The sequence below is a fragment of the Daphnia carinata genome, chromosome 9 (genome assembly GCF_022539665.2).
Source record: "Daphnia carinata strain CSIRO-1 chromosome 9, CSIRO_AGI_Dcar_HiC_V3, whole genome shotgun sequence".
NCBI lineage: Eukaryota > Metazoa > Arthropoda > Branchiopoda > Diplostraca > Daphniidae > Daphnia > Daphnia carinata.
In genome coordinates, this window is record NC_081339.1 from 1,150,039 (window position 1) to 1,176,715 (window position 26,677).

The following is a 26,677-nucleotide window of genomic DNA, read 5'->3' on the forward strand; positions in this document are numbered from 1 at the left end:
GCAAGAGGCCTTAGCAAAAAAGTCTGCAGCAGACGAGGACGCATGTAAGCCTCGACAACAAAAAAAAAACAAAAAAAAGGGGGGAGGGGGGAACGATGCATATAAAAACAGCAACGATCATTCGTGATGTTGCTGGCCTTGAACACTACCTGCAACTGCGCGACAATGGATGCCCAACCCAGTCAAGAAGAAACGAGTTGCTGTATAGCTCGATTCCATCGCGTCGAAGCGAAAGTCATTTCCTCACGTTCCCACAGCATTTCTATCCCCCCAAAAAAACACTGATAGAATATCGAAGCAACCACCACCCCGGTGAAGGAAAAGAATGAAAAATCATGTAGGCGCACATCATCGAAGACTATCTTTCGTTCTCTTTTTTTTTTTCTTCCCTTTTTTCTTTTATTTTTTTGCTCGATCGCCTCATTTTTCTTTTCGGAAGAAAATAACGAAAGGAAAAGATAGGATGCGAATGGCGAGGTCATACGCAGAAAGGAAAAGAGGTACGATTATGAGCAAAGGAGAAAAGTAAAAAGAGTCCCACCACTCCGGTATCAAAAAAAAAAAAAGGAAAAAAAAAGTTAAGGCGAAAGGCTTGGCTGACCTTGAATCCCTCGAGTTCTGTTCGCCTTTCTCTTCCATCTCGCTGTGAAAAAGTGCCGCAGGACAAAGCTGAAACGAAAACCACACCATTGCAAGGTTTCCATATTCTTGGCTCACTTCTTCGGCGTCTGCAACTACGGCGCTTGGCGAAGCTTAATTATCAAATCTTTTTATTAAACCGCAACATTTTCTATCAGAGGAATTAAGAATGCCCCCCCCCCACTAAAAAAAAATAAAAATAAACGAAATAGACAATGCCAATAGGTAACAAAGGTGTTAAGGAGATGTCCGTGAAACGAGAAAGCATTTGTAGACTGCCTACTTTCTAACCTTACGTCAGTCTCACTCAACGAAATATCGCCATCATTTCTTCTTTTTTTTTTTTCGAAAGTTGCTGGTTATACCTGAGAGGCCGAGAGAATGAAGAAAGTTGAATCGTGCACTACACCACTTTCTCCTAACCTGCTCCCACCACTCACTGTTAACAAACACTAAATGGCATCTTTTCACCTTTATTATCAACAGACAAAACGGCCACAAATGAATAAAACAACTGCAGATTTGTCACAACCTCTTGTGCCATTACTTATGGTTTTTTTTTCTCGAAATGTTGTCGTCTATTATTTGTGCTTAAAAAAACTTAACAAATAATACATAATCATAGTTAAGCCACCACAAAATAAAATTAAGAAACAGATAAACGTCAAGTTCGTATTGACTTTTCGTAGCACTGTGTTCTTAGCTCGTACATTAACTGCCGTCAAGGACATTTGAAAAGGTCTTTTTTTATTTTATTATATATATTTTTTTTTCCTCAACATTCAAATTCAAGGCCACGCGAAATGTCGGAGATGTAAATGGCCCTGGTCGGCAGCGACTGTTCCCCCTCCCCACCCTCTCCTTCTTTCCTCTCTCTTTCTCTCTCTCGCTCTTCTTTTTCCCATTCTCTTTCTGGCTTCCCCCTCCCGCCCCCCACACTCTCTCTTTTCCCTGTCTCTGTTTTACTTGCCCTCTTATTTTCCTCTCGCTTTTTTTTCTCTCGACTGGCTGTTTGTGAAGACTTGAAACCAATGTCGATTTTCTCAATTTAGCCATTAGTGAAGATGGTGGCCGATTTCTGCTCACTTTCGGTCGCTCTCATTAACGCAAAAACATTTTTTTTTTTCGAAGCTTCTTTTCGATAACGTGTAGACAAGCAACGATTCGAAGGCATTTTACATTGGCCAAAATTTGACCTTGATGGTTGTCTGGAGACGGTGTCTTTACTGCTACCGATGTGTTTCGGAATTTTCGGTAAACAGATAGCTCTGCTTTCGTTAAACACAATTCCTTTTATAGCAGACAGTCAAAAGCTAAAATCGAACACCAAGTTTCTACAAATAACACTTACGTACGAAGTGTGTTAGCTACGTTTTTTCCTATGGCCTATAGTTACCTATTAAGGAAGAGCATACGGCATGCGTTAGGTTCTGGTTACCAATGAAAAGCTCTAGACCTGAAAATCAGCCCATTAGGCATCCACCGTTGGGAGAAACGAAACGCTGACGAAAGAGAAAGCTTTCGGGTGAAAAAAAAAAGAAATTGTAGAGAGAAAGGAGATTATTTGGATTTTGTATGGTGGTCTATGCCAAAGAAACTGGCAAAGAGGAAAACAATGAACAGCGACGAGTATAGAAGAAGAAAGAAAGAGAGAAAGAGAGAGAAAAAAAAAGTAAAGATAACAATCGGGTCAAATTCGTGCAGCATAACGATTTCGCTTGCGAGAGAAAACTGGCTGGTTGCGGCAGCGAACGAAAGAGCGTGCGCCACTTTCACTTTGTCTTGGTCATTGAGATCATGCCATCCACAGCCCCTATTTTCCAACACCTTCCGCTGCAGTGAAAGCCATCAAATTGTAAAGATTTCATCGCTCATCTTTTGTGCGCTTTAATCTGTCTAAATAGAAGGCGTCGAACAGGAAAACTTTTTCCGCCTTAATTTCAAATGAGATAATTGACCGTCGAATACAATAGATTTTACAGTCATTTTTTTGTATAAAGTAATTACAAACAAAAAAAAAACCTATAAAAGAGAGTTCATTCAATCGCCCCGAAAATCAACAGTCAAACTGTATAAGGAGGCGCACAAGTAGTCTAATCTAAATCGGATGGCCTTCAGGTAGTCGATGGCGAACGAGTACTGTGTTCACCATCCATTTGGCAAAAAATACTCAAGGTATCCTTCACGTTTTCTTTAAGCCAAGAATAAGACTAGGCCTTGGTGATATAGAACGAAGATAAACTAACTCGCCCATCTGTTCTGTACATATGCTGTAGGCCTATCAAAAGTATTGGGCACAGTGTGCAACTTGTATCGCAAATAAAGTAGTCTACAATGAATTAGCTAAGATTTGTTTTTTTTTTTTTTGTTTTTTTTTGACCGGCTCCCAAATAAGATGATTGCACTTACCTAGAGCAACGCTAGCGTTAAAAACAAGCAAAATCCTGTGTTGCACTTGCTTTCCTCAACGGAAGCCGAACTTTATCCTACGGGTGATTAGGTAGTTATCCGCCAACACTTGTAAGATGACACAGCCAAACACTGCGCTTGAAGAGGAGCAGCACATGAGGTGCGTGTCTTGCTCGGCCAACGTTTTCGAAACGAATGTTATAAGACACAGAGAGGACAGGGCAAACGAGGGACGGGGAAAAAAAAATAGAGTTTGCAGTTTTGTCTTGCAGTCGATTTAATGTGTGACCAATCTATGACGAGACGTTTTGGACACTACAGCGATGTGGCGACGAAAAAGACTGGCAAGCGAATTATTCGTCTTTCCAGCGGCAAGCGTTCAAGTCTACAGTCGGTTGCCTAGTTCTCCTTTCCACCTTCACCGTATTACTCCTCCCTTGTCGCAATTTGAGAAAGCCAGAAAGAGTGAAAAGGTGGCGGGTCCGCAACGCGGGCGGAGCTTAGGCAACCAATCAAGATCATCAGCAACTGTAGACCATTTCGATGCCGAAAGCCATCCCCATCAAACAACACGTTAGTTAGTTGGCAAAAATTTGCAACATTTTCTAGAGCACATGGGTAACCGTAGCCGTAAATGCTTTCAGGATTAGGGAAAAGTGGGAGTGTGCACTGAAATAGTTGTCTACCGCACTGGCCCGCACTAACTTTGATTATAGTTCTAGGCAATTCAGTGAGGTCTAAAATGGTGCAATACTTTGTCGTTGGTTTAATAAACAATTTCCGCCATCTTTTTCTATAGTCTCCCAAGATATGTAATAAGTAATGGCTCATCATAATTGACTGGTAAGATTTTGCTTACGTTTTTTTATTCGGCTCGCAATAAGGCACGATACGTTGCATTAAATACACATTTAACTACAACGGACAGCGAACGTGCATAATATGTTGTAGTTCATAAATGAATTTCGTCGACAAGAAAAACATCTTTAATTGGAATTTGGGGTGAAATTAGGAATACGTCTCAGAGAAAAGCGAAAACAGCCAATAGAGTTTAAGAGAAAGGCAGCCCTTGATTTCTCATCCCCCCCCCCAAAAAAAAACAGAAAAGAACAAAAAAAAAAAAAAAAAAAGGAAAAAAAACTTTCCCTTTTTCAGTTCCCTTTCTATTGGTTGAGAGCCATGGAAATGTAGCCATTCGTGACATTTTTCCAGCCACATAGAAGGAACGATGAAATGCGTCAAACATAAAAAAACAGAAAAAAAATTCTAAAAAAATAAATGAGGAAAATCAAATATGCAGATAAAGACAATAATGGAAAGGTACGGGCGAAAGGAACTATGAAATCACATCTGACACAAGAGAGTGCGAAAAGTACGGGTGTATTCAAGGAGAAATGGCGACATTTTGGAACAAATAAAGAGCATCACGAATTTAGATGTTCACAAAAATTCCCTGTGTTATTTTAGTTGCGGCACTTTCTAGTTGAACACCTATGTCCCCTGAGCTGACCGTGGCCTGTTTTGCTAAGAGATTTGCTGTCACATCATTGGTTTGCCGTTCTGTCTTTTCCGATGTTTTCTCTCCCCATTTTCGGTGGCAAACATTTGGAAAATATCTGATCATTATTTACTCTTATAGCCATTACGTAGGCGAATGAAGAGACACCGATGCTTCAGCGGGAAGAACGTTCTTTTCCTAGCCACTATCAAGGCACCATGATCATAGTCCACTGTACAGCCATTACTGTTATTTTTGAAGTATAATTTTCTTTAAATTAATAGGCGTGTATGACACAATCATTGTGAATTCAGCTAAAGGAGATAGGCGGCAATCTGTTCTCACTTTTTCTTATCGACCGTATGACAACGAAAAGAAAGGAAAAGTGAAAGCCAGCATGCAGAGGTACACGCCAGGCGTTTGGTATAGAAGGGGAAACGAGTCATAAATTGGGACTACTTTCTATTTTTGTGTATTCGAATGGCAAAGAACTGTTTTAGCAATCACAGCGCAAGTTTTCAAAAATACTCCTCCACTCACATGATGTTGATTTCCTATTGTAAACTGCAATATCCTTCAAAGTAAATTTCATGTCATTGCTTTTGGAGTACCTTATAACTGATTGAATTATTTACCACTTGCATCTCCGCTCTGAAGCTCTTCGACATTTGACTGATGGAGATCATGGAATGTCTGCAGTTGTTCAGCTCTATCCATCCATAAAGTGATCTAAGTTGATTGATGTAGTAAAGGAAGTAGCAACCGCGCCATCGCGTGCAAAATTTACATCTTTGAAAAAACTTTGAAATATGTTTAGCATCGAACCTGAAGACGAAGCAATTCTCTCCTACGCCCCTTGGATTCGCTTCGAAGCAGAGGAATCAGTTTCTCCAGCGCCGCTTTGTAGCGCTGTATGGGACAGAAGTTTAATCAGATGACTTCAATTTAAGGTAACCAGTATGCAACCTCTAATGCAACCGCGTGCTGCCCCTCGCCGTCGTATTGAACTCCTTCCAATCCAATTTCAAGTGCCGACAATAAATCTGGAGTAGTGGACGAAAGGGATTCTATAGGAAAAACAAGTAAGGTTTATGGGTAATAGCCCAAATCTGTGAACATATGGGTTCAATGACAATCATTTCTGAATTTCTTTGATTAGCTTACGAAGTTCTTGGAATGTTGGTGACATATTTGCACGCCAATCGCGAGATAGCGGTGCTTCAGCGGAGAGAGTATTCTGTTTTAGGACATTTTCTGAGCTTTCGATTTCTTGAATTCGACGTGAACATACATCAAGTCTTTTTCTAATTTGGGCGTCCCGTACAGTAGCAACATCAGCTGTTACAAAATAAAATTTAAAGAGAGAAAATAGAAGGTTGATTTGCGAGTAAAAAAACTACAGAGGTCCGGATGCGAGATGATACCTGAAATCAAACGATTTAGGAGTGTTTGCGCTTGACGGTAGAGAGTGACAGCTTCGCCTCTTCGGTTCCACTTGTCCATATTCTGAGCTCGCTCAAAAACTAACTTGGCTTCCGTTTCGGCTACGTTACATGACGCAACGGACGCTCTCACGAAGGGATGATTAAAAAATTCTTCATATGTCATTCGTTTATTTGGATCCTTTTGCAATAAACGTTCTAGGAGGTCCCTGCAGTCCGCTGAGATGTCTTTGGTAGTTGGTATCTGCCATTGCCAACACATACGGAAGACAAGGAAAAACAAGCAGAACAAAGCATACTGAGTAATACATCGAAATGAAATGAATAAAATAATATAAAATAAAACAATAAAGAAATTTTTTTTAGTAAAAACAAAAAAGTTTACAGTTATGGCAGCTTTGCTTTGAATGTTTTCCACTAATTCTTTCAAGCTGCTGGACGAGCATGGAGGTTTACCAAATAAGCATTCGTACAGAATTACACCGGTTGACCATAGATCGACAGAGGCATCATAGCTTTCTCGTCGGAGAATCTCTGGGGCCATATATAACGGAGATCCTCTAAAAGATGTTTCTCTTTGTCGGTTTTTAAGCGACTGTGCTAAACCAAAATCTGTGCAATAAGAGAGAAAAAAAAAAATAAGTTTTTGAATCTATCCATCAATACGTCTAATCGTACCAGCCAATTTTAAAATAGGATTCCTTCGAGAAGTTAATAACAAATTACTGGGTTTAAGATCCATGTGGACAATGTTATGCTGCCGCAGGTATTGCAGAGCAGACGCTAGCTGGCATAGAAACGATTTGCATATCTTCTCTTGTAACTGTTTATGACTTCTAACAAAAACAGAAAGATCCCCACCTTCACAGTATTCCATGATTATGTAGATGAAACTGAAAAGAAGAACAAGCTTTAATATGAAATGAAAAAAATTATCTTCTGTTTGTTAAAAATAAATTTCTTTAGTTAAAAAGGGTTTCTTAGGCAATATAGTTTTTACGTAATCAGTTATCATGGGCGAGGTATTTTATCATGGACGACATACAATTTTTGAAAACATATTTTCACACACACACCCGCAAAAATTAAATCGACAAAAACTAAAAAGATTTTCCATGAGCTTCTTTAGTCCACCACCAATAACAATCAGGTGAATTCAACAGCACCCACTGACTCGCTTGAGTGAAGAACATGTTTCCCAATAGTTGAATTTACTTATGGATTTCTGTGCTTTTCAGCAATATCAGTTATTGTCATCAAGTAGGGATGTACCCTTTAACAACTTACATTACAAGGAATGTGGGATCTATCATATTGTGCCATTGACCTTAGGTTCATAAACACAACTTATTTTAAGTTTCACCAGGAATCATATATTATTGGTATAATTTACATCCAAGAGCCAGATTAGCCTAATTAACTGGACAATTAAATCAATTGCATTCACAATGTTTTGTCTGCATATTTGTAAGAACTTACTTTTCATCCCAGCTGAAATCTATCATTTGAATGATGTGAGGATGTCTTAAAAGTTTTAAAGCTTCAATTTCATGTATAATATTATCCACCGTATTTGCAGATAGCTCATTCTTGACTATGCATTTAACAGCGACAACTTGTTTGCTGTTATTCTAAATAAAAATATTACACTTTGTAACAGCCACCTCCAATTAGAAATAAGAGTAATGTTATTTCCTATTTCTAACTGAATCCATAATATACACTTACCACAAATCGGTATGCTTTGTAGACTTCAGAAAAAGTTCCACTTCCAATTTTGGTAATAAGAATAAATCCAGGTATTCGCGGCAATGGCATATCCAAATTCCACACACAGGAAATGCTCGGTGTTTTTTTATATGATACAGCCCGCCCAACTTATAGCTCATATAAATGAATTGGAATGGAACTACCAGTTTGCTATTCCTTAACTACCTATAGTGGTTCGTACCACCCAGCTTAGAAAAGGTAAACAATTCCAACTTGGTCTCCGTCACCTAGGCCAACCGTTTGGCTCTTGGCCTAAGCCAATGGTTTTGCGAAGGCCCTTCTAACCGAAGCGCTTTTTCTTCTTGAGCTAAATCACTTACTAGGGCTCGGCCCCGATCGTCTTTGATCGGGGCAAACCGCGGTTTTTCTTTTTAAAATCGTCAAACCGTCGGTTCGCAACATGGTCTCACTACATATGTACTAAGTAGTACCAGAGTCATAGAAACCTGGTTGCTCTACGCTGTGTGTAAATGCTACAAGGGTTTGTGGTGACTTGTGGTCCTTTTCTGGCAGTTAAATAGCGAACCTAGCGGTTTTGGTGGAGTACTACAAGGTACCCAACCAATGAGCTATGTCCTGCCAAAATTTTGACAGCCAATCATAGCAGACCCGCCAAACGAGGGGGAAGTACTTAGTACTTTACTCCAGCGGTTTGTACTTAGAGTAGTCGGATGGCTAAGTCAAGCGTGTCATTCAAGCATGGCCTACTGTAATAACGGCCTGTCAGCGCGCAATACTTCTTGCGCAAATAAGTTAATTGTTAGAGGCTTAATAGATATAATACTAATATAAAATTACGTAATATAAAATTTTAATACAGAATTGCAATGAGTGGAAAAACAGTAGAAAGTGGAACCTAGCGCAGCGCGTGGCCAGCATACGTTAGGAAATGGAAAAAAGAAAATGCAGCGGCTAGATTCGAACTCGGGTCTCCCGCACTGCAATCGGAGGTGCTATCCACTAGGGCTTTCAACTGATGATTTGTATGTCGTTTTCTTATGGTTTTCCTTTAAGATGTTAGGATATCTCTAATTCTAGTCAACAGATGGCTCTTTGTCGCTGCCAGCTCCGCCCACAAAATCGGTGAAATCGGGACCACAAGTCACCACAAACCCTTGTAGCATCTACACACAGCGTAGAGCAACCAGGTTTCTATGACTCTGATAGTACATAGTTGCAGATGCACTTTTTCTTATGGGCTAAAAGCGCAGGGCGTTAGTCAATTGTTTTTTGGTATTCTGTCTGATTGTAATTTTTCCACGCGGAGGGCGCGATAAAACGTAGTTTTCCACGCGGAAGGCGCGATAAAACGTAATTTTCCACGCGGAATGTGGAAAAAGACCCTTAAAATTGTAAATCAAATGAGAACCGACGAAATAAATTTGTTTAACTTATCTTAGTTAATTTTTGCGATTTTCTATAAGACGGATATTAAAATTCCCTAGCCACAAACAAAATTTAAATATTTAATTATAATTAAATTTTTTTACACCTACTTACAATTTGAACTTGGCGCGGTAAGAAAATGGCCGCCATAATGGTTTGTCAAAAATCACTTTTTCAAACCTCATTTTTGGGGTTAAATGTAGCATCTTAAAAGCAATCGTTTATAACAACTTGTTCCTGGAATCACCAGCAACAAAAATATTATAATGATTTCATATTTTGACGAAGATTAAGCATCAAACGATCAATGCAAAGTTTCGTCTTTTTGACACACCCCCTCCCCTTTCTAAAATCATAAAAGCCTTTAATAATTATTTATGAGGAAAATAAACAGTTAAAATTGTCAAATTTTGCATCAATCGATAGCTCTTTTCAACAGCTATCTATTTCTATGAAATTTATGGTAAATTTTTAGAAAAGGAAAAAGTATAAGCGCAATATCAATTTTTTTGTTTTTATCAGTTGCGTCCATTACAACCTTAGATTGAGAAACAACAAAAACACATTTTGCCTTTAAGATTTTTTCTATTTGAAAATGTTGATTACAATTACTTAAAATGGATAGCCCTTACCAAGGGCTATCCATCTATCCATCCGGCTCTCTTATATTCGTTTATTTCAATTACAATAACTATTGTACATATACATAATAGTAATATATATTTTATAATTGTATGTATGTATAAATATATAAATATAATTGTACGTATGTATAAATATATAAATATAATTGTACGTATGTATAAATATATATATATAATTGTAATATAGTGTATATATGTGTATTTATTACATTGTAGTATTTATATACGTTATCATAGTATTGTAAATATAAATTTATACAAACCGAATTAATATTATTCGCTTCGAAAAAATTAAGACACGCGCTACACGCATTTTTGTTTAACTGGTTTAACTTTAACGGTTTAACCATTAAAGCAACCAAATCAAAGCCCTGGGGGCGACAACACACACTTTCCCCATAAAGAAAACTGTAGGCGCGATTATGTACTAAGTAGTACATATTGCCTCGTGACCAGCCTGTCGGTTCGGTTTGGCCATTTTTGACTGCGGTTTGGTTTTTGGTTTTTAACTGGGCAAAACCGGTTTGAACCGACATAAAACTTTTTTTTGAAATTTTGCCGAAATTCCAAATCAAGTAATTATCAATAATTGTTGTGAGCGTAATGGCGGTCAGCAACTTGTTATAAATCAAATTTCCGATCAGACTTGTAAAAGTGTAAACCATGCAAAATCGCGGTGTAAACCACAGTTTACACGGTGGGTACAAGCTGCGGGTACAAATCGCTTGCATACCTGGCTTTGACATTTTAAATTCGTCTGCTGGGGTGACATTACACTTTTTTCCTATTGGCCAATTTTGGTCAAGTAGCCCCAGGCAATTAGGGCTCGGCCCCGATCGTCTTTGACCGGGGCAAACCGCGGTTTTTCATTTAAAAATCGTCAACCCGTCGGTTCGGTTTGGTCATTTTTAACTGCGGTTCGGTTTTCGGTTTGCAGTTGGGACAAACCGGTTTGAACCGCCATAAAATTTTTTTTTTATTTTGCTGAAATTCCAAATCAAGTAATTATCGCTAATTGATGTGAGCGTAATGGCGATCAGCAACTTGTTGTAAATCAAATTTCCGATCAGACTTGTAGGCATCGCGATCGAAAATTGGTCGATCCATCCGCCATCTAGCGACAAAATTTGTTACTAATGTTATTGTCCTATGCAAACCGCAAATCCGCGGTGCAAACCGTAAAACCACGGTGCAAACCATAAAACCGCGGTACAAACCGTCAAACCGCGGCTCTATCGGTTTGGAAAAAACGGCAAACCGAACCGCACCGGTTTGTCCTTTAAAAAAAAAAACCGCGCGGGTCGGCCAAAATCGTGCCCGATCGTCGCGGGGCCGAGCCCTACAGGCAATATCGACTGGCGGAAATAGTGGACGACTTCAAGGTCGTAAATCTGAAACGCTACTTTAGCCATTAAGCTTTGAATTTGCATGTAAAGATATTAATATAAATTAATTCCGATTTTATAAAAACATAGCTACGTAAGAGATCTGCATTATTTCGGAAAAGTTATGCTTTCCAATCACGATAAATAGCCAAACGGGAGGCTTTTTGAGTCAAAATTCCGGATTTAATACGCCATTATGGCAGCTTTTAGTTTTTTTTTTTAATTATTTTGAAACCCCAGATAATCTAACAATTACTTTTTAACAAATCTACTTTGTTATGGTTTTTTAATTTCTTCAATATTTAAGCCGTAATTGGAAATAATGGGTATTAAACAGAACTATAACATACCGGACAATGAATAGTTCATTTAAATACGAAAGATGCGTAAATGGCGAAATTCTCGATTTATCGTAGCGTTAAGCAACGAAATCTTTCGGCATATTATTGAATGCGAAGTTTCACCAAAAGAAAACCAACTTGGCTGTGAAATGACAGCATTTTCTAGAGATTCATAAAAACATATGATTGAAGGAAAAAAAGTAATGATTCGAAAGGTAAAATTTATTATTTTGCCTATTATTATTTTACTTTTTAAAAGGTAAAATAATAACTCAAAATAAAACTCAAAAAATAAAACTAAAATAATAACTCAATAAAAAGACAAAGTATAATTTGTTTGTTCATTTATTGTTTGACATATTCATATGTTAGATATGAATACAAGTAAAGACTTAATGCCACAGTGGTTTTGATGTGTTGCCTGCATATTTCTTCTTAAGTTAATCCTAAACCAATCTTCAGACCATCTTGGTAATATTTCTATTTGGAATTTCTGAAACTTGACACTAATAGAGTCGAAAGTCCTTTTTGGTTTCCGTAGATGAAAAACGATGCTATTTGTGTATCGGAATAGCGATCGGATATGCCAACAGTATACAACTTGTAACTGTCTTAGGATCTGTCACACACCTCATAAAAATTCTTCGCTGTTAGACCCTCTTTTCCGTTTGAGGTCGATGTAAGTTGAATGCCTTCACATAATGTTCTTACCCTAAATGTAGTAGACCCGCCGGTAGGTCAGTAACAATCGACACAAACATAAAGGTGGCGCAGACATCCAATGGGCTCCCAATTTCACGGCATTTCTTCGAGGAAAGAGTGTACACCAACATTTATGAGAGCTAAATGATAGGCTGATGGCATAATGAAGCTAACTACGACAGCAACAATCATTCTGAAACAAAAAAAATATATATATTTAAAGAATAATTCTACACATGTAAATATTACTGATTAATTGATACCCGACGTATTTGTAAGATGAAGATGCCAGAAATGAATTAAGTTTCGTTTTCAATATTCATAACATCAAGCATCATCCTAACGATGAAAACTTCAAGAAGCGCCCAGATTAATGCTTTGCTTGCAAGATTGCCTAATCCTTCAGGACTGAAAAGCTCTTGAATGCCAAGTGATATTCCGCCAATTGGCAAATATATGACAAAAGCCATTGCAGGTATGTAGAGGTCAGGTGCATTCAGTTCAGATCGAGGTTGGAATGGTTCGTCCGGATTGTACTTGACCGACCAGCCCTAAATGCAAAGAGAATGAATTACGTTATTAATCTCCAACTTATGTACAACAATTGTATTTTCAAAACGCCATCTTTGTGTAAAACATATTAATTGTGTACCTTTTTCAAATAGGGGTAGGGCTGTTTTGGCGCAAAACCCCTATAAGTTGGGTTCGGTACTTTAAGTCTAGACATTTTTTTCTAATGCCCCAGGAGTTACGAAAAATGTCTGGAAAAAGTAGTTTATACCCTTTTTTGTTTTACCCCCAACCCCCATGCCACAGGCTACTGGAGCACCTTTTTAGAGGTCTTCGACCAGCCCTTTTCAGAAACCACAAACCTGTGAAGAATTTTTTGAGTAAGCAAAAGTCTCTACAGAGACATCAATGATGTCAGACGCTAGAGGATGGAAGGATCTACGGCAGAACCTCAAAAGTCGTTTGATCAAGTTGCAAACCTTTCAGTGGTCTACCCGGATCAACAAGATCTTATAAAAGCGATGCATGAAGTCATTCAAGAAACTTTTGAGAAACTATTTGAACAAGGAAATCAATAGCAAGGAAAGCCAAGAGGGCCATTCAGACGTAAAGGACGCACAAGAAGCGATAAACCACAGTGTTACTACTGTAAGAAGCAGGACACATTGCCGGGAATTGTTTCAAAAATCCTGAATCTGAAAATTATAAGGGTCCACCAAAAGACGATGGAGCTGGGACAACCTTAAAAGAAAAACCACCCTAGCAAATGGAAACCGGCTGGAGATGCGTTTCAGTTGAATCTTTCGTTTGCGTTTTGCGAATAAAACGCAGATTTCAGACGTTAATTATCTGCCAATAAATGCGCAGTTCTAACGGTTTCCAGACTAATTTTTGCAAGACGATATTAATGCTAGTTGTAAAAACCTTTCTCTTACTGATTTTAAACGTTTTTTCTACTTGGTTGCAGTACGATGGTACCGTTTAAATACGGTACATGAAAGATAAAGTAAATACGTACGTATTCCGTATGTAATTTAATTTTGTACTAGAACGAAATCAGTATAAAAATAAGATTCTATACCCAATTTCAGTAAAAGATGTATTAAATAATGAAACAGTAAATCACGTTTTACCAAGGAAACATTTTATTTTTCACGTTCCCCATCCATAAAACTTCCACGTTTTTGGAAAATGCTTATCGGAAAATGTTGAAACTAAGAAAAGCAATCAAAAATAAAAATGTTTACTTAGGCTGCTGTGGTTGATCCTACTGATGGTATCCGAAATGTTTGAATGGCTTCATCAAGATGATTAATATGGATTTGTAAATTTGAGTACACGTCTTTATCTTTTTTTCCTTTAGACAGTCTGCAATGTCTTGTGGATTACCACTTCTTTCCGCTTCCGCTTTTAGTTCCACAATTTTTTAAAATATAGTTGACTTGAAGTCCTCGTCCGTTAATTGTTAGGATGTTCGTCATTCCATTTATTCCAGGGCGTGGATCTTTCCTTCTTTCACCCGTCTTCCACTGCATTTCCTCGCAAAGCTGTTTCGATACGAGCATGGAAAATGATAAGCTGACAAAGACATTTTTGGTTTGGCTTCTTATCTTTAGTTCATTCATGCTATGGCAAAGGTAATGAACTGTACTGACTGACAATGAAATGTCAATGAAAGCGTCCTCTAAAATAAGTAGAGCATCGAGGCTTTCGCATGGAATTCGTTTGATTGTTTCTTCCAAAACACTGCAATGGTAGCTATTAGCAGTTGTGGGAGGATTGTTGCTTCCATTGGTTGAAACCATATTTTCACACTGGACTTTACTTTGTTAATGAATTGTATTGAATTTTAAGAAAGAATACAAGACATAGCAGAAATGACGAATAACTACACTTTACTTAACTTTGAACGTGAAGAGAACTGTAGGGGGAAACTTGAAGAGAACTTAAGAACTGTAAGAACTGAACTAGGGTTAAAAATGTGTGGGCTTTTATACCCTCGTTAAGGATATACGCCCCATCTCTAGGGTTACATAAATTCAAGGAATGATTAATTTCTAACAGATTATTTGCGTGTTGCAACTTCTTTTCAAGAGAAGCTGCATGGTACGCCTATTTGATCGTTGGTTGTCATGTCATTTTCACAAATGACAACCACGTAACTATTTTCCCTCGCGACAGGTCCCCTTTCTTCAAGACAGGCGACCCGACTGTACTAATAATCGCTAAGAGGGAATCAAGGGCATAACAAAATATTGGGGAAAATCCGTGATTTTCAAAAATTTATCAAAAGCTATAGTAATGATAAAGCATACGAAAGAGCGAGGTCACTTTATCAAAGTAAAGGAAGGACTATAGTAAAAAGTCAAGCATACAATAAAGCGCGGTCACTTTAAAGAGGTAAAGGACAAAAACAACTACGGTAGAAGTCATTCATACGATGAAGTGTGGGGAATGTGCTTTTATCCAAAAAAAAAGGAATTTGCTACAACTACGGAACAATACAAGCGTAAGAAAAACGACTATAATTAGTGATTCATTTGTAGATGTGATAAAAGATAAACAACGTTAGGATGCATGAGAAATTCAACTGCTGTCTTCCGTCTTCAGTTCGTTTCTTGCTTTGCTACGAGAATGTTTACGTTCGAGTTTATCCTTCAAAATCTCCCCTTTGTTGAATGCGCTCTTGTGTGTTACTGTGGTGGTAACTTTCCCGGTTATAGTATCCGTTTTGGTCGTTTATCACCTTATTATCGTGCGGAGTTTTTGGTCGTGTTCACACGAGTACACGAAGACAATGTTCTTCTTGGTCATCCCTTAACCGTCTCTCCTCCGTGGTTACACGACTTTTACTACAGGTAGTAATCTCTCCAAAATTTATTCTATTGTATTTCATACTGATGTTTCTTTGTTCTTTTTTAGCACGTATTCTGGTTATGCCAGGTATAGGAATCACTTTTCCCACTTTCACGCGCGTTTTGTTTGGTGGTTGGAGTCCGGGCAGGACATTTATCATCCTACACCTCGCCACTCTGATTTCTACAGAGAAATCACACAAGAGGAGATGCAAGCCAGGGAAGATGCCCGGCTTGTTCGCCTTGAAGTTTTAAACGCCGCGGCTGCGGAAAACGACACTGAAGACGACGATCTTTTAGATTTCGATAATGATCGTGAAGAGAGATTGTACATTTTTTGTCTGACAATAAACTTTTCACTTCTTTCACTAAGCAGTTGTTTCTCTGTTTTGTCACTCACTAGCATCACTAACAATTTTTCGTTTCTAGAGATTTTCTGATTCCATTTCATTCCTCCCGGGGTCTCCGGGTGGAGCGGCGTCGCACCTCTCATGAGCAATAAGACGCTTATGAAGTGTGTAGAATTTAATCATCAAGCCCACTATTCCGCACATCAAGATAATGTTGAAACCCACTAACTCGTAAGGATAACGAGTAAGGTAAAACTCTTTTTGTTTTACCTTTTCCATAATTAAATTATGAATTTGTTCTCCAGTCATTTCAGATGACAACGTTGCTTGTGCGTTGCGAAGGAGCAGCTGACTGATAATGTCTACAGACGAACTATTTTCTCGCGGAAGCTCGACGAAAGTGTGCTTTTTGCCATCGGCTTCTTGGACATCTTGTGCAAAGATTTTCACTGATGGTAGAACAACTGTTTGTAGTTTTGGCGCCGTTATGCTTCCTTCCATGCTGGCTTGGAATACCCATTCTTCTGTTCGAACGGTGCATCCCAAAGGTATTTCAAACATTCCTACAGCTGGTAACTTTGTTGTTCTCAAAGGTGGCTGCTCTCCTCCTGCTGGACACGAAAACACAATCTCGTGCGATTTTGTGGCTGAGTAGACCCATTGATTGGATCCCATGTAAACTACTTCGGGTCCACGCCAGTCTGTGAACTTCTTTTTACATTGTGTGTTGATTCGGGCCGAAACGTTTCAAAAGACAGCCATTGCGCAGGACTTTCCGGCTGTTCTCTTGCTGATGCCGGTATGGAATTTACACAGTGGTCTTCCTATTTTACTGCAATCCTTTACATCTTCTTTGGACAATTCTAGATACGTTTCGAGGTCAGCAGATACAGCAAGGTATTCTGGTAGATTTCCAAACAAGACACCATGCGTTCCATTGTCTGTAGCTGCTGAGAGGTTGATAATTTCGAAGAGCTTGTACTGCTGAGCGTGATCGAAGATAGGAACATGTATGAAGAGACGAAACGAGTTTTCCATTGCCGCCACGGTTACCGTTGATTCTCGGTAGGCGACCCAAAGCTCGTCGCTGGAAATAAACCATCCTCTTGGTAATTGCTCGTTTATCGTTCTAATAACTTTATTAAATCTTGCTGGAGAGACAATTTGTGGCGCCAAATGCCCGTTTGCTAACAGACTGAAGCCGACATCGAGACTATCGGCAAATTGTTGTAGCCACAGCAAGATTTGATTCATTGCTTCAAGTGTTTCGTCCAGTTGGATGTAATACTCGAAGTGATTTAGTATTGGTTGTCCTATGTTCCCCTTCGTCTCCATGAGGTGTGTTATGACATTGTTTAGTATATAATACTGGCCTTGCAGCTCTCTGATGAGTTTTGCGTTTGTTCTAGACTCCCAAAGTGATTCATTCACTATTGCTGCTTGTTTATCAATGATGTGTATTACTTCTCTTTGATTTCGAGAAACAAGTTGTATTTGACTGTTTAATTCTTCTAGATCATTTTGTGTAGATACTCCAAACAGCCATTTCAGGATTGATCCTCCACCGTCAACAAGACTTCGACGGTTTCTTTGGTTAGGATTTAAAGCTTTTTTGATGTTTGCCAATCGGTCTGCTACATTTTCCATTTCTTTTAGGATTGTCTGCGTTCTGCTGGTAATTTTTCTGGCTGCTATCTGTTGTGATCGTAAGCCTGTATTCTTCCATTTTTCTGCCACTTCCTGTTGTTGAAGTATCTTTTGCTTTAGGTATGCAGTTGCTGTATCGGCTACTCCCAAGTCAAGATCTGTTACGATGGTCCACGATGATTCACTGAACGTGACATCGCTTTGTTGCTTGAAGATAGCGTTTTCTCTCAGGATGAGTGAGTTCCTTGACAGTGGCCCAATCAGAAAAATAAGGAACGGTACCAGTAGAGGTTAATATCTGGCTGGAGGTCTTCTGCTACGAGTGGGTCTTCTTGTTGACGTTGGCGTGCTTACTTCCGGAGTGGGCGTGACGACGTCGTTTTCTTCGATGTCTGGTGATTGACTGCTCTGTTCAACTAGGGTTTGTTCTGGAGCAGCCTGAGGTTGTGGATCACTTGCAGCAGGTATCTCTTGTGTTCCTTTTTCCTGCTGATTTTCATCTTCTTTCTCTGAGACTTCTTCGGTGATGCCAGGACCCGACACAGATTCCTGGAATGACTTCATCCGCACTACGTGAACGATATCCGTTTTACCTCTGCCAGTTGCCGATATCACTTCATAGTTCACTGGTGTGGTTTGTCTTATCACTTTTAGAGTGTGCTCCAAGAATGAGCATTTTGACCACTTTAGTTTCAAACCAGCTTTCACAAGGCAACTCAGCACTAAGCGAAGGCGTTCCAAGTGTTGTTGGAATGTTGCTGAGTAAATTATGACGTCATCCAAGTACATCAGGCATGTTGTCCAGCGCAGTCCAGCCAAAATAATGTCCATGGCTCTCTGAAAAGTGCCTGGGGTATTAGTTAGACCAAACGGAAGAGTGCGAAACTGATACAATCCATCTGCAGTGATGAAGGCTGTCTTCGGTCTATCACTGCTAATCACTGGAACTTGATGGTATCCAGCTTGCAAATCCATGCTTGAAAAAAATGTAGCCCCTTCTAACCGACTCAGTGTATCGGCTATGCGTGGTAAGGGGTAGGAATCTTTAACTGTTACCGCATTGAGCTTGCGATAATCCACACAGAAACGCCAAGTGCCGTCTTTCTTCTTCACCAGAACCACTGGGAAAGACCAAGGGCTGTCAGACGGTTCAATTACTCCTCGACGTAGCATTCCTTCCACCTGATGTTGAACTACAGCTCTTTCCTTCCAAACACTTTTGTAAGGGAGTTGATGTATTGGCGAAGCTGTTCCAGTATTAATGTCATGTTTGACTACTGCACAGTATCCCAAATCATCTTTATTTAGTGCAAAGCAATGGATAAACTGTTTGAGAATTTATTGTGTTTTCTTCTTTCTCTTCTTTTGTTAGACCCGTTCCAATTCTTCCTTCTAGGTGTTCTAACAATTGCTTTTAATCTTGATTCAAATCTTGTTCCTCGAATGAGCTGTCCATCGCTAGGACTTCTTGGCTTGTTTCTATTTCTTTTGCTTCAGGATGTTCTTCTAACGTCCCTAAGGTCACACCTTTTTCTAGCCAAATCGTTTTCGGAGACAAGTTAGCAACAGGAATTTTTTCTAAATATTTTTGTACCAGTGCATGACCAGTCGATAGGCTACTTGTCGCTAGCAATGACTCTGAAGGTGTCACAATGCAGGAACCTTCCATCTTGCTGGAAACTGTTGAAATTTGCTTGATTGAGTATGCTGGTATCTCTTGACGATCTCTTGTGACCAGCTTACTATTCTTGACTTCTTCTGTTTAAAAAAGCGAAATTTCTGCAAGTGGTGATTTCCCTGTCGTAAACGACAATTCTTGTGATTCATAATCGATATGAATAGCTTGAAATTGTTGTAGGAAATCATTTCCCAATAGTAGTTCAAAACCTGACATTGGCATGACTATCGCGTTTCCTTTGATAGTTTTGCCCTTGTGGGTTACTACAATGTCGGCTGTACTCTGTGGTGACAGAGTATGGCCCTGGTGTGGTGTCTTTCCAAGTTCAGATGTTTTGTGTGGGGCTGCAAATTGAAAGTCGTCACAGATCATTCAAGCTCTATGTTGGTTGATGAGCAGTAAAGACCTAGCGGGTCGTCTAGCACGTTGGAGCTTATCGCTACAAAAATACGACATAACGATTGTGTATCGCACTGCAAAAACCCATGACAACGCAGAATGTCTCTCAAGAAATCCATTACCAAAAATAAAAGACCTAGAATACGACCGTTGTATCGTCATATGGGCACTAACGTAAGACCCACCACTCTCCGAAAAAGAAAACGAGTCCATAGCGGACAAGCAAAAAACTTGCAGAATTGGAATCAGCTAATTCAGAAACTCCAAAGTGGAAAAGCGAGAGTAAAAACTTTTGTGATGAACAATGGGAAACTCTGCAAAGAAACTATAAAGAATGGGAAAAGTTACAGAAGGTTATGCGTACCTGCGGACTACCGTTAGAGAATCCTATACGCATACCACGACGATGTTGTCTCCGGCCATCTCGGCATCAGCCGTACACTGAATAAAATTTGTGATCGTTTCTACTGGCTGAAGATGACACTGGACATAATTCGCCATGTGCAGAGCTGTGTGCATTGTCAAGGCAGAAAAGGAGTCCCAGATAAGCCTCCAGGACTTCTACAATGCATTAAAGTTGAAAGACCATTTCAAAGAGTAGGAATGGACCTTCTAGGGCCATTTCCGCTCTCCTCAAAAGGAAACAGAATGATCATAGTGGCAGTTAATTACCTAACCGAATGGGTTGAGTTGAAAGCCATGCCCACTGGAAAGGCAGAAGACGTTGCAGAGTTTTTCGTTGAACAAGTCTTTCTGCGCCATGGGGCTCCAGAACAAATAATTACGGATCGGGGAAAGTGCTTCATTGCTGATCTAACTCAAGCTGTCGTCAAGAAACTACTCACTAACCATAAGACGACTTCTAGTTATTACCCTCAGGCAAATGGAGCAGTGGAAAGGATGAATCATACATTGGCTGCAATGCTGTCAATGTACGTCAGCAGTGATCTTCGAGATTGGGACGAAACCTTGCAGTACGTATGCTTCGCATACAACACAGCCAGACAAGAGTCACAGGATACTCACCATTCTTTCTTCTCTACGGACGTGATCCAGGACTTCCCATCGATTTGGAGATGGAAGCAGATCCAAACCCATTGCTGGAAGAAGAGGAAGCAGCAATGGGATATGCAGATCGTTTAATAAAAAAAGTGAGAATTAGACTGGAGCAAGTACAACAAAAACAAAAAGGAAACTTACGACGCACGCGAGAGTATTGGCATTCAAAGAAGGAGATTTAGTGTTGATTTACAAGCCTGTGCGTGAAGTGGGAAAATCAGAAAAACTTCTTCATCGTTGGCTAGGACCATTCACAGTGTTAAGACAAACCACACCAGTGAACTATGAAGTTATATCGGCAACTGGCTAAGGTAAAAATGATATCGTTCACGTAGTGCGCATGAAGTCATTTAATGAAGCTGTGTCACGTCCTAGCATCACCGAAGAAGCCTCAGAGAAAGAAGATGATAATCATCAAGAAGAAGAAATACAAGAGATACCTCCTTCAAGTGATCCACAACCTCAGGCTGATCCAGAAGAAACACTAGTTGAACAGAGCAGTGCATCACCAGACATCGAAGAAAACGATGTAGTCACGCCCACTCCGAAAGTAATCACGCCAACTTCAACTAGAAGACCCACTCGTAGCAGAAGACCTCTCGCCCGATATTTAACTCTATTGGTGCCGTTCCTCATCTTTCTGATTGGACCCCTGTCAAGCAATGCGTTAATCCTAAGGGAAAATGCAATATTCAAACAACAAACTCATGTGGCGTTCAGTGAATCATCGTGGACCATCGTAACAGACCTTGACTTGGGAGTAGCCGATACAGCAACAGCATACTTGAAGCAGAAGATAATCCAACAACAGCAAGTGGCAGAAAGTGGAAGAATACAGGTTCACGACCACAACGGATAGCAGCCAGAAGAATCGCTAGCAGTACGGAAACAATCCTAAAAGGAATTTAAAATGTAGCAATCCGATTGACAAACATCAGAAAAGCCTTGAATACTAACCAAAGAAGTCGTCGAAGTCTCGTCGACGGTGGAGGATCAATCCTGAAATGGCTGTTTGGAGTATCAAAACAAAAAGATTTAGAAGAATTGAACAATTAAATACAACTTGTTGCTCGAGAACAAAGAGAAAAATTCAAAAGAGAAGAGAAAAAGAGAAGTAATTCACATCAGCGATAAGCAAGCAACAGTAGTAAATGAATCACTTTGGGAGTCCAGAACAAACGCAAAACTCATCAGAGAGCTGCGAGGCCAGTATTCCCTACTAAGTAATGTTAAAACAAACCTCATGGAAAGGATGGTGAACATAGAAGAGCTAGAACTCAATCACTTCGAGTATTACATACAACTGGGTGAAACATTTGAAGCGATGAACCAGATCTTGCAGTGGCTACAACATTTGGCCGATAGTCTCAACGTCGGCTTTAGTCTATTGGCCAACGGACATTTGGCACCACAAATCGTCTCTTCAGCAAGATTCAATAAAGTTATTAAAATGATGAACGAGAAATTACCAAGTGGATGGTCTATCTCCAGTGATGAGCTTTGAGTCGCCTACCGAGAATCAACTGTCACCGTGGCGGCCATGGAAAACTCTTTTCGCGTCTTCATAAATGTTCCCATTTTCGATCACAGCCAGCAGTACAAGCTTTTCGAAATAATCAACTTGTCAGCAGCTATGTATAATGGAACACATGGTGTCCTGTTCGAAAATCTACCAGAATACCTTGCTGTGTCTGCCGACCTCGAAACGTACCTAGAGTTATCCAAAGAAGATGTGAAAGACTTCAGTAAGATAGGACGACCACTGTGTAAATTTCATAACGGCATCAGCAAGAGAACAGCCCGAAAGTCTTGCGCAATAGCTGTCTTTCTAAATGATTCGGCCCGAATCAATACACAATGCAAAAAGAAGTTCACAGACTGGCGCGGGCCTGAAGTAGTTTACATGGGATCCAATCAATGGGTCTACTCAACCACAAAGCCGCACGAGATTGTGTCTTCGTGCCCAGCAGGAGGGGAGCAGCCACCTTTGAGAACAACAACGTTACCAGCTGTAGGAATGTTTGAAGTACCTTTGGGATGCACTGCTCGAACCGAAGAATGGGTATTCCCAGCTAGCATGGAAGGAAGTATAATGGCGCCAAAACTACGAGCAATTGTTCTACCAACAGTGAAAACTTTTGCTCAAGGTGTCCAAGCAACGGATGGCAAAAAGGAGACTTTTGTCGAGCTTCCGCGAGAAAATACTTCGTCTGTAGACATCATCAGTCAGCTGCTTCATCGCAACGCACAAGCAACGTTGTCATCTGAAATGACTGGAGAGAAATTTTAAATTTAATTATGGAAAAAGAAAAACAAAAAGAGTTTTACCTCACCGTTATCCTTACGAGTTAGTGGCTTTCAACATTCTTCTTCTGTGTGGAATAGTGTTTTTAGTAGTTAAATTCTACATGTTACGTAAGCGTCTTATCGCTCATGAACAGTGTGAAAGCGCTCCACCCGGAGACCGCGGGAGGGATGAGATGTTAACTGAAAATCTCTAAAAACAAGAAAATTGTAAGTGATGAAGAAAAGAACCAACTGCTGTGTGAAAGAAGTGAAAAAGTGTATTGTCGTCGAACGGAAAATGTACAATTACTCTTCACGATCGCCAATAAGGTCTAAAAGACGTGAAAGGATGTCGGAAAGCTTCCCCAGCAGGTAAAAATTGCCGAAGTTAGCACCGTCACGATCCTCATTTTCCGCATTTAAAACATCAAGCCAAGTGCGTCGAGCTTCTTGTCGAGCTTCCACCTCAGCTTGGGTGACTTCCTTGTAGAAGTCAGAGCAGCGAAGAGTGGGGTGGTAAACGTCCACATCGGACTGAAACCACCAGAGAAGACGTGCATGGAAATGCGAAAAGTAGTCACGATATCTGACGTAACCAGGATATGTGCTAAAAATGAGGGAAGAAACATTAGCGTGGAACTAAAGCAGAAAACCAATTAAAGAAGACTATTTACCTGTAATAGAGATTGATAGAGATGTGATAGACATTGAATAATTTAAACGTGCGTCGGAATTGTATGCTCGCGCCAAAATCTCCAAAAAGTGAGCACGGTCCGCTTGTGTCAAACGACTAAAACGGCTTCTACCGGTAGTAAAAGTTTCCTCAACAAAACACACCACCGCATATTCAAAACGGCGCAGATCTTCGAGAACTGACTGGAGAGTAAACATTTTCGTATTGAAGCAAGATACGAACTCAAGATGGAAGGCAGCAGTTGAATTTCTTATACATCATAACGTTGTAGTTTGTCTTTTTTCACACCTGCATGTCAATTGCTAATTATAGCCGTCTCCTTATTCTTGTATCCTTCCGTAGTTCTAGCAAATTCTTTTTCGATAAAAGCACATTGACTTCTCTAAAGCGACCTCGCTTTATCGTAAGTTTGACTTTTACTATAGTTGTTCATTTACCTTTCTAAAGCGAGGTCGCTCGAAAATTAATAAAAATTGATTGCTTTGTTCCGGTTCTTCCAATATTTTCGTACACACAATAACAGATCCGTTCTTTAATAAGCACACATTGTTTAGAAACTGGTTTGTTAAGCTAAATTTTGGAAATAGTAATTTCTTTTTGCCACGGCTGGTTTCTATGAAGTTTAAGACAATATTTTTTTCGCTGTTGGCTAAATTATGTTTCTCTGCTTCTCTTACAAGTTCATCAAATTCTGTTAAAATAATACCATCCGCATTGGTAGGCACAATGAATTTACTTCTTTCAATTGGGCGGTTTACCATTTGTTCGATTGGTAAGAATCCGGATCGCAAAATGTCACGAGATACACGATTGAAATTTTCGAAAGCAAAAGCAGATAGGCATTCAACTCCACAACTGTAATTTTGAGCATCTTCTGGAATGTGAATTGTTTCGTGTGTTGAAAATCTAACAGGAAGGTTAATTTTTTTGTGGTGATCTGCATATTTCTTGAAAATAGTGGATGACATGACAATATCTTCTTGAGGGACAGGGTTTGGATTGTACCCACCAAACAACAACATTCCTTTTTGCAAAAGCATTGCGTGTTTAAAGAAGCTCTCCTTTAATATTACATGGAAAACGGGGAACAACAAATAATACAATATTTGTCTTAACTCGTGGTGTTTACATTTTGAAACGCTGCCAGTGAATGACCGAACAAAACGGTCAAAGTCTAAGGGTTTGCAAGATAAAAATTAAAAGCCTTGAATCGATTCGAGCTAATAGCGATGTACTTACCTTTCCCTCATTGGGTACGTGAGCCATACCTTCAAGAAGGCGCAAAAAACTTCCAGCCAGCAAGGTGTGCATGCTATCAATCACGAAACCAGTTACCATTGGGAAATCAATTTCAAGAAATGGACTCACATCAGCGATGTTTGGAATGTGATCATCTTCACAATCACTAATTAGGTGATATGTTAAAAAATCTTTATCATACCGTAATGGGGCATTAACTTTTCTCATCTGAATAGTTTCCACATTTTTTCTACCTTTTCTTTTTCTGACGTTCTTGCTTTTTCTTCCATTGTTGAACTTTTTCTTCTGATGCGTCAATCTACAGCCTTTCTGCACACACCGTTCACAAGCATAATATCCAGAGTGACGTTTCATTCTCTTCAAATATGAACGCATTGGTCCATCAGTTCGGACACATCGAAGTTCAACTGTAAACTGCCTTCCGGCAGTTTTTTTTTCCTATTATTGGGATGTAAACGCTTCAGTTCTGAGATGGTTTTTCGAAGAAACAGGCGAATGTTGGATTTTTTTTCTACCATTATACATACCAACCACAAACGGCTTAGAATTCAACAGGATTTTCACTACAGCATCAGGGGAGCTTGTCTTTGCAACAGAATGTATCATGAACAAAATCGGGGATAAATTGTACAATCTCCGTATTGTTAGCCAATTTTATTCTATATTGGCGTCTACAACAAAGTGAGGGAGTTTGCAATAGGTTGGCGAATTTTCTTAACCTTCTGTAGCAGTGTGATGAGATGGCTGAATATTATCTTCGTTCGAATATATCTTTTGATCATCAATAACATTTAGTTTTTCTTTTCGCTGTGATAGCCTATCTATAGCCTCCTTGGAGCGTTGATTTAAGTCCAACTTTTCAATCTAAAACGAATATTTTATAAACCAAAATTAGTTTTAGCATCAATTAAATCTGTATATACAATAAATGTGAAAACCTTTGACTTAATGCATGATGGTAGCATGCTTCTTATAAATGGGTCTTCTTTATAAATGGAGAGGAATTGAAGTAGGTCGGAATATCTATGGTATACGCCAGGTGAATCTCCAGCTACACCCGCCTCCATACCAGAATGCACATATTTCCCACCACAATCAGGAAACATCGCGGGTTTATACAAGAATGAAATTTTTTCTGTCTTGTCTAATGATGGTTGAGCTTGCCGACTTGTCAATTGTTGCTGCTGCGATGTAACATTATTGGATATTTGGTTATCGTAACAGTTGAAAGATGTTCTGCTGACGCGATTGGTGATCAGCGATGAATTCTGTGTATGTCGTGTCTCTTTCACTTTCTAGGGAGCAATCACTTATGCCGTAACTAACATAATTTGCTTTGTCATACCAAAGAAGCGTAGCGCAAGTGGCAGGCAAACTTGAATAATTTGCCTCCGGACTGAAATGCTTCAATAGTTTGAGTAGCAAGGTTACGTGCGCCTGTTCACAACCAGGAGAACACGCCCAATGCTGTAGTGTTTCTTTTAAAGTAATTGAAGCCTTATCACATTTTCTTACAATAGAATGAAAAGTGGCTTCCGTGTTTGCGTATTCATCAATAGACATATCACGAACATTTTCTTCTTCTGATGTACACTCCCCAACAGAAGAAGTATTCTGATCATTTGCAACATTCATAAAATATAGAGTGTCACTCGATTTACAGCTGTCCTAAGAAAAGAACAAGGTATGAAATGAATAAATTAGTGCGTTAACAATGCAAATA

General features: G+C 39.5%; 1 protein-coding gene and 1 long non-coding RNA gene across 5 annotated transcripts in view; both read right to left on the bottom strand.

Moving 5' to 3' along the window:
• The window catches only part of LOC132088283 (uncharacterized), an 88,748-nt gene that overhangs the window by 53,826 nt on the left and 8,245 nt on the right, over window positions 1–26,677 (bottom strand). The window lies entirely within an intron of this gene.
• Window positions 4,996–7,955, bottom strand: LOC130698378 (serine/threonine-protein kinase ULK3-like). Of its 4 annotated transcripts, none has more exons than XM_057521040.2 (10): window positions 7,717–7,954; window positions 7,468–7,611; window positions 6,667–6,881; window positions 6,374–6,600; window positions 5,971–6,232; window positions 5,711–5,884; window positions 5,513–5,613; window positions 5,372–5,455; window positions 5,182–5,275; window positions 4,996–5,120 (listed from the first exon to the last, which is right to left on the bottom strand). In XM_057521040.2, the coding sequence occupies exons 1-10, from the start codon at window positions 7,875–7,877 to the stop codon at window positions 5,101–5,103; spliced, it is 1,482 nt and encodes a 493-aa protein (XP_057377023.1). In that variant the 5' UTR covers window positions 7,878–7,954; the 3' UTR covers window positions 4,996–5,100. The 4 variants fall into 4 exon arrangements, with proteins under 4 accessions (XP_057377023.1, XP_057377024.1, XP_057377026.1 ...); XM_057521041.2 differs by having other exon boundaries at window positions 7,468–7,619; window positions 7,717–7,917; XM_057521043.2 differs by having other exon boundaries at window positions 7,468–7,652; window positions 7,717–7,855.

What these genes read in the sequence shown, in the direction of transcription:
- LOC130698378 (XM_057521040.2), bottom strand. Translation starts at nt 7,877, where the DNA reads ATGAGCTATAAGTTGGGCGGGCTGTATCATATAAAAAAACACCGAGCA. An exon ending in TCCTATTTTAAAATTGGCTG is followed by an intron (nt 6,601 to 6,666) that starts GTACGATTAGAC and finishes CTTATTGCACAG; the next exon opens with ATTTTGGTTTAGCACAGTCG. An exon ending in TCAGAGCGGAGATGCAAGTG is followed by an intron (nt 5,121 to 5,181) that starts GTAAATAATTCA and finishes TTTACTTTGAAG; the next exon opens with GATATTGCAGTTTACAATAG.